General features: G+C 36.6%; 1 protein-coding gene across 3 annotated transcripts; it reads left to right on the forward strand.

Annotated features, from left to right (window-relative positions):
* The first annotated feature begins 1,612 nt into the window (after positions 1-1,612).
* Positions 1,613-13,875, forward strand: LOC104455964 (disease resistance protein RPV1-like). Of its 3 annotated transcripts, XM_039318185.1 has the most exons (7): positions 1,613-1,733; positions 1,814-2,183; positions 4,166-5,273; positions 5,439-5,720; positions 5,808-7,436; positions 12,660-13,478; positions 13,565-13,875. In XM_039318185.1, the coding sequence occupies exons 1-6, from the start codon at positions 1,682-1,684 to the stop codon at positions 13,266-13,268; spliced, it is 4,050 nt and encodes a 1,349-aa protein (XP_039174119.1). In that variant the 5' UTR covers positions 1,613-1,681; the 3' UTR covers positions 13,269-13,478; positions 13,565-13,875. The 3 variants fall into 3 exon arrangements, with proteins under 3 accessions (XP_039174119.1, XP_039174121.1, XP_039174120.1); XM_039318187.1 differs by lacking the exons at positions 12,660-13,478; positions 13,565-13,875 and having other exon boundaries at positions 5,808-6,372; positions 7,263-7,430; XM_039318186.1 differs by lacking the exons at positions 1,613-1,733; positions 1,814-2,183 and having other exon boundaries at positions 4,248-4,364; positions 4,507-5,273.
* Positions 13,876-14,938: the final 1,063 nt, after the last annotated feature.

The following is a 14,938-nucleotide window of genomic DNA, read 5'->3' on the forward strand; positions in this document are numbered from 1 at the left end:
TTTCATTATTTCTATATTTTTTTCATACAAAAATGTATATTTGACAATGACATATTTTAGAATCATGATCATCCTTAATTTGTCGGGTTTCTTCTTTGCTATTTGACTATGAAGTCCCATCTATTTAGTATGTCGAGTGCACGCCGGTAGTGATCCAAAGTCTTAAGACGTTCACTAAGTTATATCTTAAAGGCTATTGAATTCACTGTAAGCATATAGCTACCTGACAATTCTTGGTTAGTTTCCTCCTTCCAACTTCTACCCTAGTTACAATCATCTTACAAGAGTCAAACTTAAGGTAATCGAATGTCCCATAACATTTAGTAATCAAATGTCCCGTTTTCTCCTACATCGACTAATTTTGATTTTGAAAACTTAGAAGAGTTTAATTGACCTTTAATTTTGTTTGTATGCAATAATATCTAGCCTAGCATTTGGAGTCATTTCCTTGTAATTAGACCGAGGTTAAAATGCTAATTCTCCACTGAAATCATTGTTAAACATAAATTACATAGTCAAATTGCTTTGACAATCAAACTAGGTATGGATCTTGGGGAGTCTATCATCCCTATGGCACATGGTTTGGGATAAATGGATTGGTGCCGGAGGTAGGACATACCAAAGTAGTGAGAGCGTCATAAGAGCATGTCATTTCTTACTATCCAAACAACTCAAATCGTGCCTGAACAAAAAAAAGAAAGAAAGTACTCGAATCATGCAATTGGCGAGAGATCAAAATGTCAAAGCCTAATGCATATTAACTCCTTGATGACATCTTGAATCACAATGCAGATTGTAACTTGCTTTTGACTGTGGAGAGAAGACGTTTCAGCTATTTCTGCAATGATTGATTGTTTGACAGCCTTTACGTCTTGATCTGGTTACAGAAATATACAAACTTGGAAGGGAACAAAGCACACTCGGTGAATACCAGTTGGGCTGTGCTGTCCCTTATTGAATCCAAACAGGTACATTGAGTCTTGCACTCGAGTTAGGTAAGCACTAGCAATTCACTTCTCAGTCCTGATAATCACTGGTTAGGCTAGAAGAGAGCCAACCCTTTTGTATCGTGCATCAAGTGTGTTGACTAACGGACAGATGGAAATTGGTGATTAAACACAACAGCTATATTGTGCCCTGCTCTTGAGAATTGAGGATTCAATTTCTAATCATGTGCTCTACTAATCATAATAAATTCTTTTTCTTACAGGAAATTGAGTTTTTACCAAGAATTGTATGATAAGACTATGCCGCTTATAGGAACATTTTTCCTGTCTGGGTCGCGTGACTATAGTGCACTGTGCTTCCCTTTCTCCTCTTGATTTTTCTTCTTTTCTTTTTAAAGATTTTCATATTTTTCCAGACTTTATTTTTTAATTACAAACATATCCCAATGCCTTTATCCCGAAGAAAAAGAAGAAGCAAAAACTAACTCCTGATTGGCCTTTATGGTCTCCCGAGGAATTTTAAAAATTTCCTGACTTGTTGAAAAGTCCTGCACACCGTCGCTGGCATCTACTTGCCAATGGAGAACGTTAGGTGGGAAAGAGACTATTGGACTATTAGTTCACTTGCCTCGTTCACATCCACAACCTCAGTTCGTTTCCTTATTTAGAACACGCCACACCTACCTTTTTTCTCTCTAGGGGAGAGATATCTGGAAGTAATAAGCTTCCTGACTATGGCAGACTTTGAGGCCGGAACAAGTAGTGATGCTGCAAAAGTATTAAGAGGTGAGTACCAAGTATTCCTGAATTTTAGGGAGAGGACACTCGTCATGGATTCACAGACTTCCTCTATCACGGCTTGGTAGATGCTGGAGTCCGCGTATTCAGAGACGAAGATGAGCTCCATGTCGGTGAAGTGATTGCTGGGAACCTTTTATGTGCTATCAATAACTCCATGCTCTACATACCTATCTTCTCTCAAACTTATGCTTCCAGTAAATGGTGCCTTCGTGAGCTTGTGCACATCGTAGACAACGTGTCTAAGTCTGAGGGGAAAAAATGTATCCTTCCCATATTTCTCGACGTAGAACCAGAGGATGTTAAACTTAAGACTCCACAATATAGAGATGCTTTATTGGAACACGCAATCAAGTTTCCTGATGAAGTCAAGGCTTGGAGAAAGACTCTTGCAAAGGTGGATGAAATCAAGGGATGGAACGTAAAAAAGGACCAGAGGTAAAACTATTTTGAGATCCCTACCTAACTCTTCCTTTATCGTGTTTGGGGCTTGCAATGCTGTCTGTCAAATGATTTCTTTTATTGTTACTTTTAATAGGAAAACATTGCGAACTTCAATTGCTGCTCTCCTTCAACTTTACATCAACCGCTTTTAACTCCTTCCCTCCCTACGATGTCAATATCTTCAATTTGCTTTGCATCCTCACTTTGCAAAATATAAAGTTTGCATGATAAAATTTTTAACCCTAATCTACAATTTGCATCCTCAAGAAACACCAATTACACAAGGAAACTAAACTTAAGTGGATTCAAATCTTCAATAGAAGCGAGAGCATCCTGAGAACATGTAGAGAATGACCGGGCTGTCATCTCGGGATCTTGAGCTCTATAGAGCTAGCGGGAGGTGCAAATTGAGGCCGGGCAACCTCGATTTGGACTGGGCCGTAGGCGATGACCATTATCGACCTCTGATCTAGGGTCAGCGACATAGGGAGGAGAGAGACAGACAGACAGAGGACACGTGAATTAGGGGTTGCTGGAATTCCGCGTCGGCGTGAGAATCGGACAAGTAAATAGCTGTTGAGGACAAGCGGCGACTGAAGGTTGATGGTAACAAGTCGGAGAGAGTGGTGACGGGAATTTTCATAAGAAATGGCAATTGGATTGATACGTTAGGGCGATGGATGCAATTTGAAAAAAAAAATGTAAAAATTAGGGATTCAATTTGTACATTACGTGGAAATGTTTTTGGTGATTTCGTCTTTACTACGTGTCTTTCACCTTTCTTCAGGGTTGTCTTAGACAAACTAAAAAAGCCTTCATAAGGTAATCACCCATCTATTCTAATCCAAAATAACAAAGGTGGAATGAATACCCACAAGGGTCGAACATGAGCAATGAATGAGTTGGGGCGCAACATGACGGTGCCCTCGTCTTGCATGGCATTTCTAACTGGTTTTGGGGGGTCATTGCATGGCATTTATGTTAACAACTTAAAATGTTTATCTTCATTCATCAATAACAACACATAATTTGGCTGTTAATTGATAAATTTAAATTTACCATATATTAAATGAGTTGTCTTTGCACAATTTTTTAGAGTTGGCAATCTCTTATGCTTTTGGGTTGTGTAATCCATTTGCCGAAGATACCGCTTGAGAATCTTGGATTTTAAACCAGAAGATGAAGTTATTGGAAAGCAAATTGACAGGGTCTCTTCGTTTTATTTTTATATTGACAGAGACGTCCACCTTAGATAGGTAGATTTTGGAGCTATAGCTTATCATACTAATTTTATGGACCAGGTAGTTGCAAGCAAAAGCCTAAATTGGTAACCCAAACATTAGAATGTTTCCACTAGATGGTATGGAGAATCAAATCTGCGTTGTGCGCATTATTCGCTAACACCTTCATTCCCTTAACCACCAAGTTAACCCCACGGAGGTTGGGTCTCTTGATCTTCTATTTTGAACAAATGCTAATGTTACACGGCTCTTTATACGATAGAAGAATTACATCCATAAGTTAAGCAATGCAAATGTTACAAAGGTGTACTGCTGGAGCTGGGAACTAGTTATAGGTCGGGATTATATTTTTCTTCACCAAACTGCTGTGTTCAATGAACGACGTTGCATTTGTCTAGATTATCTTGGTTCGTGACTTTCCTATTATTAGTGCTGAAAATTTTTCTAGGCTTAGCTATAAATGCTGAAATTTTGCTATTGCACAATATGGTAGCCGTTTGGTAACTTTTCGCAATCGGGTAAGCCAATATTATAGTCTTCAGAAATTTCTCTACTCATTATGAAAAACATAACATTGAGTTCTACTAATTCAGACTCTACTGATTATTCTGTGTATTTAGATTTTGTTCGTGATGTACTTCAATCTTTTCAAGTTCAAATTTTGACAATCCCATGTGTGATGCATGTGTATGAAATAATCTAGTCAACTAATGAAAGTGCTTTTGTACATGGCAGTCAAGCATCGATTGTCAAATTGGTTATTGAAAGGGTTTTGGAGAAGCTAAAGACAAAACAAAAATCAGTGACTGAATATTTAGTTGGACTTGATGATCGGGTCAAAGACTTGACAGAATTAGTAGATCTCGACGATCATGTTGTGCGGCTCATTGGAATTTATGGCATGGGTGGTATCGGTAAAACAACTGTTGCCAAGGTTATCTTCAATCAACTATCTTCCCACTTTGGAAAGTGTTGTAGCTTCCTTGAGGACGTTCAAGAAAGTGTGTCAACCAAGGAGGGCTCAATCCGGTTGCAAAAGAAATTACTATCTGACATTGTTGGTTCTGGATTTGCAGAAAAACTCGAGGATAGTGAACAAGGAATGATGAGGATTGGAGAAACACTTCGCACCAAGAAGGCCCTTGTGGTTTTGGATGATGTTGATAATAAAGAACACATTAAGAAACTAATAGGAAATTATTCATTACATTCAGGATCTAGGCTAATCATTACAACGAGAAACACGACCATTTTGCAAATTGAGGGATTTCATGGTAAAATTCTACCGTATGAGATGCTAAAGATGGATTATGGTCTTGCACTTCAGCTTTTTTGTCAGCACGCCTTCGGTAGAGACTTTCCTTTAGATGATTATCATGGGCTTTCGAGTGAAATTGTCTCAAGTATGGGAGGACTACCTTTAGCTATCGAAGTGGTAGGTTCATTACTTAATCGGAAAACCATAGCATTTTGGGAAGAGACATTGGTCAGGTTAAGGAATGTACCTGAGGAAGAGATTCTAAAGAAGTTGAGGATTAGCTATGATGACCTGGACGAATATCAACAACAAATTTTTCTCGATATCGCATGCTTCTTTTTCAATGAGAATAAGACTAATCCAATTTACATGTGGGTAGGTTGTCAATTTTACCCCCAAAGAGGAATTGATATCCTTACCAATAGGTGCTTGATAAAGATATTAGACAATGATAATTTTTGGATGCATGATCTACTAATAGACTTGGGAAGGCAAATTGTCCGTCAAGAAAGTCCAAGTGATCTTGGAAAGCAGAGTAGGTTGTGGATTGCAAAAGAGGCCATCGAAATCATAAAAACCGAAGAGGTAAGTAAGAAACTTTCCATCTTCAAATAAAAGCTGTATAACCTTGGTGTAAAAATTCATGTTTTGTTTACGTTCTTCGTTATTTCTTTCTGCCCTTTCGAGTTGCAAAACTTAGGGTTGGATGTTAACAAACTTCTTCACATCATTGCAAATTTTCACTTGCAGAGGAAGGAAAAGGTTCAAGCACTTGAGGTTGATGGACTGGATAACTCCATAGAGATTACAAATAAAGAGTTTGAAAGGTTACCAAATCTAAGATTTCTCAAGTTACGCAATGGAACTTATGTTGGGGACTTTGCAAAGTGTCATTCAAAGTTGAGATGGATTTCTTGGCATTCTCCTCATCAGGATTTTAGGGCAGACAATATGTATTTGGATCATCTTACGATTTTTAAACTTGACAAGAGCAGCTTCCCGAATAATTCAAAGGCATGGGACTTGATTAAGGTATATTACATGTTTAAATTTTGTCTAATAGTCCTAGTGGGCACTATGTAATGGTTCTTAGACTTGACATGTCATCCATTTTTACAGAGGGCACAAAGTTTGAAAGTTCTATCTCTTACCGGGTGTGATGGCATAACGACAATCCCGGACTTCTCAAAATGCTTGGGTTTAGAGAGGTTGACTCTTGCACACTGCAACTGGCTAAACAAAATTGAAAACTTCATTGGAAGTCTAAAGTCATTGATTGAGTTAGAGATTGAGTGGTGCATGGATCTTACAGATTTACCTAAAGAAGTGGGGGCACTAGTAAAGCTTAAGCGCTTCTCATTGCAAGGATGTTCTGGGTTGAGAGAACTTCCAGGCTCATTCGGGAGTTTAATCTCTTTGAGAGAGTTAAACTTATCACATACATGCATTGCCGAACTTCCAAACTCCATCCAAGGATTAGTGGAACTTGAGTCTTTTCTTCTAACACAGACAAGGATTAAGAAACTACCAGACTCCATTGGAGAGTTAAAATCATTACGCATATTGCGTTATTCAAAAAAAGGATCATATTGTTCGAAGCATCATATTTGGCAGTTACCTGGTGGCATCAACATGTTGGAAAATCTTGAAGAACTAGATCTCTCTGGGAATTTTAGACTGGAAGGTAAAATTCCTGCTGGAATTGAAGAATTGTCATCTATAAAAATCATAAATTTAATGGACACCAATATCAGTGGAATTCCAAGGACAATCAATATGCTTGATCACCTACAAACACTAAACCTAAGAGGTTGTCATATGATTCAAGGGTTGCCTGAGCTTCCCACAAGTTTGACTAGTCTATTTCTTGAATCTAAATCATTGCTTTCAATTCCCAATCTGTCGGTCCTTACTAATTTGGTTGAACTGCTACTAAGTGATGGCTCTAGTAGTATGGGGAAATCAAGTCTAATCACAGGATGCAACTTAAGGTGGATTGGGAGGTTATCTAAACTGGAAAAGTTAGATTTACATTTGCTTAATGTCCCTGCACCTTCAGAGTTGGCTTCTCTTTCTCAACTAGAGGAGCTTACTTTGTCTTTCCTAGACTTAGAAACTCTTGTGCAGCTTCCGTCCTCTCTCTTGAGATTGAATTTACCATTCCTCACCATAAGGTGGGCAAAGTTACTTCCCTCCTACTTGAGATTGAGAAATTTGTCCACTTTAGAATTCTATCATGGTGAAGTGGAAGACATTCCACTCAATGGACTTCCACATCTAGAGAAATTAACTGTTGACAGTTGTAAATTGCTTCAAAGATTATCCATTCCATTGGAATTAAAGAAGCTAAGGCAAGTGTATGTGTCAAATTGTCCAGAGCTAGTTGAGATAGAAGTTGTGGGTCAATCAAAATCATTGGAATCTTTATGTGTTATTGGGTGCGAATCTCTTAGAAGAATATTTGGGTTATCATATTTGAGGAACCTAGAGGAATTGGTAGTCCAACGGTGCCATTTACTTATCAATGTTGAGGACCTTCACAATCTAGAGTCTCTGAAATCCTTGGATGTACAGGAGTGCACATCATTGAGAAGATTGATTGATGCATCTTACACAAATATACCGGATGATTGCCTCGTCCATATAGAGCGGTGTGGAGACGTTATCAAAGTTTCTACTCGGAGCAACCCATTCGGAATCTCTTGGAAGCATTATAGAGAGGAGATTCTTCAAGATACATCAAACAAGGTGCGACATCTTCATCAATATATATTTGACATGCGTGAATGTACAAGTTTACAAATTGATTTTTTTCTAATTTTTATTTGATATTATAATTCGGTAAAACTAAACAAACTGTAAAATGTTACATATTATTATGAAATTTACATGTACGTAAATATTTTTTATCCCACGATGAAATTTATCAAAGATAATCTTTGAATAATTTCAAAAACATTAGCGTTGATTCGACATGTTCTTTTTATATTACATGTTGTTTGCATAAATGGATTAATTACACAAATAATAGAACTAGAAATTGTAATTTTTGAACTTATTTCTTGTTATATAATTGAGTGATGGATGTCATATCATGTCATATGATATGCGTTTATTTTGATGTAATAATATTTAGCAATAATTGCCCCCGACCTTTGACACTGTGTCAAAAGCCCACAAACTTTCAAAACCCCCCCCAACCTCCGTCCATCCAAAAAAACTTTGATTTATGTCACATCCATTAGTTTATTAGTCTGCATAGCCTTTACGTTATCTAAAATGGATTGACTCATTTTACGTAACTAAATATTCTTAACAATTTTTAATCAACTATGCATCATTCTCTATTTTCTTAAATTCATAAACCATGAAGTAGATGTTATCCTGTTCAAAATGAGGTAGTCCATTTTCAGTTAACATTTAACGGTCATATAAACAGAAACAAGAATAGTTCAAAGTTTGGGGAGTAATATAGAACTTTTTAAAATTTGCATTCTATGCCAAAATCTAGGATGGTCATACGATATTTTCAAAGTGCGGAGCTATTGTACAAGGGAGTTGTTTTTTTTTTTTTTGGTCGAAATGTACAAGGGAGTTTTTTTTTTTTTTTTTGGTCGAAGTACAAGGGAGTTAAAGTGCAATGGATTTTGAGCAATTAGCCCTACTGTCTAATCTAAGGCTAACCATAGGAGATGATAGTTCAGTTATCGATTAGACAAATAAGGACTTTGTTTAATTTGGAATTTCAATAATATATCAAAGTAGTAGATGACCTAACATCTTTGAAATAATTGTCTAAAAAGTCCTAATTCTATTTTATAGCAATTAATTCAATTCTAAACTTTTTAATTTTGTCAATTTAGTCATAAACCTTTTGATGATTTGTCAATTTAGTCATAAACCTTTTGATGATTTGTCAATATAGCCATTTCAACCAATTTTGATCAGAAATTGTTAATGCGGTGGTTAAGTCAATCCAATTATCCTACATGGCACAATCGATGCTAATGGGGATGATTTTTGCTTCTTCTTTTTTTATTTTAAATCTTTGAATTTTATCTTTTTCCTTTTTTTCCTTTTTCTTTTTTTTCATTTGATTTTTGGCTGGCTAGGGCACGGAGACGCTCGCCGGCTAGGCGACCCTCATTGGCCATAGGCGAGGTGGCGGCCCTCACTTGTGGCTACCTAGGGTCACCAGTTGGAAATTAAACAAAGAGAAGGAAAAAAAAAAGGAAAAAAAAAGAAAAAGTTGAAAAAATTAAAAAAATTGAAAATTTGTCTATATCAATGTCAATCATTTGTTGGTTTGTCTCACAAGCGATTTCTAGCCAAAATTGCTTGGAAGAACTAAATTGACAAAACATGAAAAAAATATAGAATTAAATTAGCAAAATTGAAAAGTGTGACACTAAATTGGCCAACGTTAAGTAAATTTAGGGTTTTTTGGACAATTTTGCCTACTATCTTCTCTTAAGCATTCCAAAGTCTTGAAAGAGCTAGAAATAGTTACTTTAATACTTTTCAAAAGAAGAAGAAGAAGAAGATAATTCTTTATGAACAATACATGTATGCGGAATGCGCATTATTGTATTTTGTTAGTTTTGGAATAAAACCATATGTAAAATAAACATGAATATGTACTCTTTAGCCACGCAATATCTGAAATTTTCTACTTCCTTTTTAGGTGTTGGATGTTTTCGATTCCTAAAGCAGTCTTTCCTCCTCTTTTGAGATCTCCATTTTCTATTGTATTTTTTTTTCTTAGGTTGCATATTTGTTTCTATTTCTGTAACTTATCTCTACTTGCCTCTACGGTGTTGAATAGTTTTGGTTCTTTAATATTACTTGTAAACTCATGTAATCATTCTTTGAATATTACTTCACAACAATTGCTTTCATAAATAAGATATTAGATGATAGATTGCAATAAATAGATTTCACAAACATCCTATGATGTCTTTGTCTACTAATTTTTTTATTTTTATTTTGCAAGAGGTATAATTAATGCACAAACATAGTATTGTACATCTAATAATAGTGATTATGGAATATTTGATTTGATTGTTGCTTTAATGAGCTCCGAATGTCAAATGATTCGATCAAGTGTACAAAACAAAAACAAATAACTCATTAGATTTTGCCATGTGTTGCCACATCGGAAAATGAATGATGCAAACGTGCCACTAATTCTTAGTCTACATGTTTGATATGATGATCCATCTCCTATGAATTTGTTGTTGGCCTCTTATGTTAAAATAATTTGAACGGATGTTTAGCCTCTTCTCTAATAATTTCGTTAGAATGTTTGTACAATATAATTCAGAGCTGATATATCCACTTGCAGATTAAGTAATAACTATGTTACCCATTCACTTGTTTTGCGATGCATGTGTATACCGTGGGCTTGACTAGTTTTATTTTTTTGGCCACTGGGGGGCTTACTATGTGGTTTTAGTACTACAACGGACTGCCACCATGTGAGATTCACTTCTTTCGATAGTACATCTGTTTCAAAGTAAACAAAATCACATATTGCTTGAAGAAATAGTCATATCTTATATCAAGGCGTAACTTTTATACAGGTGAACATACTACTCCACTAAAAAGAGCAACTTACGATAAACAAGACACTAACTTTGAAGCTTATTAAGTTAGATTAAGAAAGAATATAACAAAATACAGAGTTTCATAAACTGATTTGAAACAATGTGTCCAATGGTTATGAATATTTCATTCAAAAGGTAGAAAATAAAATGCTTTTTTAGTTCCAAAATGCAAAACAATTGAATGTGTATCAGTACATAATTGAAATAAATAATTAACATTAAAAAGTAGCAGTACACGAAGCACGACAAAATTATCCAAAAATAATATATTAATGTAATTTAATTGAAAATGACATGAAGAATTAAAATTCACTAAAATAAAAACATTAAAAATAGAAAGAGAAAACGAAACTGGATATGGAATTAGAATAGCAAGACTGTTACCACTTTTATTTTTATTTTTTTGCTTTACTCGGTATAGTATGGAATAATTATTGCAAACAAAAATAAATTTTAAACAAATGAAATTACTGGAATAATATAACAATAAGACAGTCATGGGGAGCTGTTTCCAACATATTTTCAACCGTCGGAATAAACCCTCTCCTTGGAAGAATAAAGTAGCTTTTTCTCTTTCACCCAAAATAACTCTCTCCGCTAACCAATCAAACAACTTTCTCCCCGTTATGACCCGGAATTTTTCATTGCCCTAAGTTTTGTAAATGCTTATTCAATGGATTAAAGAGGAATTTTTCTTGATTAAGAGAAAAAAAATTCCTTTGGGATTTGACTCCAACAAAATTAATTTACATGTAGAATGGGCCAAAACTTTTCTAAATTTCACAACCATTGATTTTGCTTCCTAATAGGAATTCACAGCTGATTTAACCTGAAAGAATAACAATCCGTGTACTTGACTCTCATTGGTTAATTCTGGACAAGTGCACGTCCATGTCATGTCATCTTAACCATTGATCTCTAGGCCAATCGAGGGATCCTTATAATTGGCAGCAAATTAGGTGCAATTAAATAGAAAAGACAAATCTAGATTAAAGTATCATTCCTCTGCTGTTGATTGAGACGAATAGCTATAATTTCTGCTGCAATGCCATCCTCAAAAGTGTTTTTACGACTCGTCGTCACACCATTCCTTCGTAACCTGATTAGTTAAACAGAAAGAGACTCAGGATCATCCTCCTTCGTACATTCATGGAAAAGAATCTCCTGATGCCAACTGTCACTCTGATTGAATCTGCACTTCGTTCCTAACCCCACACTTAACAAAGGGGGAAGTGGAATCTCTAACCAGAGTAGACTTTGCCATTCCCAATATGCTCGATTCCCCCTTTGTTGGGTGCTCCATGTCCGTGTAGATTCCTCTAAAAATCTTGCTGCATGAAGTACCAGGACAGAATCTATCTTCGAAGATTGCTTAGCAAGCATAGCTCTGTTAAAGCCCAACAGATCCTCCAACCTCATTCCCCGTTCCCTTTTCTTCCAGCTTCGTCGGTGTATTCCAGTACCATTCTAGAATTTTTCCACAAAAAAGATGTGACTTTTGCTCAAATGTCCTGCAAATAGGGAGTGGGGTTTTCATATTAAGATAACAGAGGTGGAAGTGCACGAACCATTGCTTTAATTAGCACTGCTTTCTCAGGTCTTGACGGTAACTTTTCCTTCCACCGTTCAAGTTTCGCAGATACTTTTATACAATAAATTGCAAAAGACTATATCTGTCTTCACCGGGTTATGAAACTTTACTTAGTGTACCACCTTGACTAAAGTTTTTCGTTGTTAGTAGGATAAACATTGTAAGATACATTAGAAGCAACACTTGTCAAGATGTAAATAAATCCTTATTTGAAGTATGTGGTACATGGGTTTCAGTAGAAATTAGTCAAGCTAAATGTTAGCACTACGACATATTAAAAAATGATTGTATTTTTAAATTTTCTATTGACCCCATTTTTCTTAGTAATTGTAGCAGTATGAAGAAAATGTTCTAATATAACCATGATCATATGGCTAGTGAGAAAGTGAATAGTTACAATCTTGAAATCAAGAGTAGATAAAAGTACTGCTACAAAGTGTTATGTAGACTGGCGAACTAATATTTCTTCTTTTTTTCACTTAAAACAGAGTACCTGTGCTGAGAAAGGACTCCTAGGTAGATAATTATCTAACTTATGGGATGTCTCATTTAAATTTAAACCACATACTTATTAAAAGTTCAAACTTTAATGAAAGAATAATCAAATATGTATTACTGGTATTCCTCTGGACATCTATGTATTTAATATTAGATCTGTCTCTACACAATGAATGATCTCTGTGCCGTATTGGATTTCGGGTAAATGGGCAAAAAGGTTTAATATATCAAATACATATGTTGTTTGTCTCTCACGTTGAACTTATTGCATAACAGATGGAACATAATTTCACAATCAGATTCCATCTCGGGGTAAAGAAGTCTAGTGAGGGGTTTGAGTTTGTTGGTGGAGTAAAGAGGAAAATCGAAGATGTCAACCCTGCTTTAGTGACATATAAAGGATTGATTGCTGATGTGAAAGGTTTTGCCTTTCGTTTGGAGAGAATGTGGTACGAAACTCTTGGTGAAGACCGCAAGATGCTCATAGAGATCATGAATGATGAACAAGTGAATGAAATGTTACCACTAGCATCTCAAAGAGGATTGATCGATTTGTACGTTGAGGGAGAGGTTGACAGTGAGAGGGAGGGAGAATACGAGGACGAGATGGTGGAGACATTAAGAGAGGAATCGAGAATGAAGACTGATGAGTATTCCGATGAGGATGGAGCTGAGGGTGACTTTTCAAGTGCTGACGAAGAGTCGGAATCTGCATCTGTGGATGAAAGCGAAATTGAAGGCACCTCTATCAGGAAAGACGCCGAAAATATTGGGAAAATCCTTGAAAAAATGGCCGAATCATGCAGTGATAAAATCAGAACATTAAGTGGCCCGAATATTATGAAAATGAGAGACATATTTATGCGCAGATTAAAGAAAAATTAACAGATAAACAATCTCTGGCATTGATCTTAAGATTATGGTTATTTGATGGACGTACCAAAATAAAGGATGAAGATATAGATAAAACCGGTCCCCTCCCTTTTCAATGATACACTGAAACTACATCTAAGTTGTGAGATTAAGAAAAGGGATTAGAGAGAGAAATTGGTTTTCTTCGAGATTCAATAATGGGGTCATCCTCTAAGCATTCAGGTAAATCCATAAATTTTTTTTTTTTTTTAATGATGGCTTCGTGAAAATGATATAATTCTAACATCCTCCTCCATTGATAATTTCAGTCAGAGTCAGGCAGTGGTGAATGTTTTGAGGCCACGGGGAATAGAAGGCAGATGAGGGATGGAAGGATTGAGCACTATGGCAGTGTTGATGGAGGGAAAACGAAGAGCTTGAAAAATAGGAAGAAGGACAACGACGAGATGGGAACCTGCCAATCAAAATGAATTTGTCCGTCGTGTTGCCAAAGGTGCGAAGGAGTTGAACATCATGAGAGATCCTGCAAAGCTAGAACTGAAGTTGATCAAAAAGACCTTTCTTCTGTAAGGACTGAAGAATTGCCTTTCTTTATATGCAGTTTAAAACTTATGTCGAATTTCAATGTGATCGAGGTGAATAGGGATAGAATTGTTGAGAGTGACCAAGTACCTGCAAAAACAGGCAGAGGAAGTGGGGCCAAATATACTTCAAGCCGAGGAAGGGGTGTAACTTTGTTGACACATAAATTTTGGTGACCAAATCATAGATTTTTGCATAAAAAATAAGGGTTAATTTTAACCCTTAAAAAAAAAAAAAATTGCATCGGAGCAAATGAAAGGAAAATAAGGGGAGGATCAATTTGATTTGATTATGAATGGAATGTGGAAATTCTGATTAACCATGCTTGCTCTGGTGAATGTTTAAATCATAATAAATGTAGAAGCAAATTCTCAATCAAATAAATTTAGTGAATAAAAAAAGCAATGAATTTGATAAAAGGAAATGAATCGAAATATTCAAGAAAAAGTCAAGCCGATTGCAAGATTTTGCTCCAATTTACAGACCATAGATTAAGGCAACGGAAATAGGAAGCTCGAAAATTGCCATGAATTGGGGTTTTCAGAATCACTATAAAAAGGAGCAACAATTTTCGTGACCGGGGAAAAAAAAGGAGAACCGGGTGAGAGAAAGTGCGAAAAGAAAGAGAAGAATGGAACTAACCCTCTTCTCGTCCAAAAAAAAAGTCAAAAAGAGTCTTTTTCATTTTTCTATCACCGGCTACAGAGAAGAAAGAAGACAGCAACAGCAAACTGCAGAAGAAAAAGGGAGTGAGCGGACGTGAAAGGGCAAAAGAAAAATATTTAAAAAAAAAAAAAAGGAAGAAAAAGATCTTCTTCTTCAGCATTTCCTCTGCAACTGCTCGAGCCCCGCCTGTCCTCTGCTGGTCGCCGTCTGCAACACCGCTGCAACCGAGCAGCATCTTCGCCACAGCGCCTCTCCCCCGCCGGTGATCCCTGCTACCCGGATCGACGCCCACCGCCGCGCCTCTGCACCCGCGACCTGCTGCTGCCCAGCTCGACGCCGGAGTTCCGAAACCTGCCGCTCCTGACCTCGCCGCGCCACCGCGCCGCTCGCCTCAGCCCAGCACCCAGTGCCTTCGTCGCCCGTCTCCGCTCACC

This window comes from Eucalyptus grandis, chromosome 7 (genome assembly GCF_016545825.1).
Source record: "Eucalyptus grandis isolate ANBG69807.140 chromosome 7, ASM1654582v1, whole genome shotgun sequence".
Lineage (NCBI taxonomy): Eukaryota > Viridiplantae > Streptophyta > Magnoliopsida > Myrtales > Myrtaceae > Eucalyptus > Eucalyptus grandis.

Bases quoted from the DNA above. Each gene is read 5' to 3' on its own strand.
- LOC104455964 (XM_039318185.1), top strand. From the start codon at position 1,682: ATGGCAGACTTTGAGGCCGGAACAAGTAGTGATGCTGCAAAAGTATTA. The intron at 1,734-1,813 runs GTGAGTACCAAG...ACGGCTTGGTAG, and splicing joins TGCTGCAAAAGTATTAAGAG to ATGCTGGAGTCCGCGTATTC. The intron at 7,437-12,659 runs GTGCGACATCTT...ATTGCATAACAG, and splicing joins TTCAAGATACATCAAACAAG to ATGGAACATAATTTCACAAT.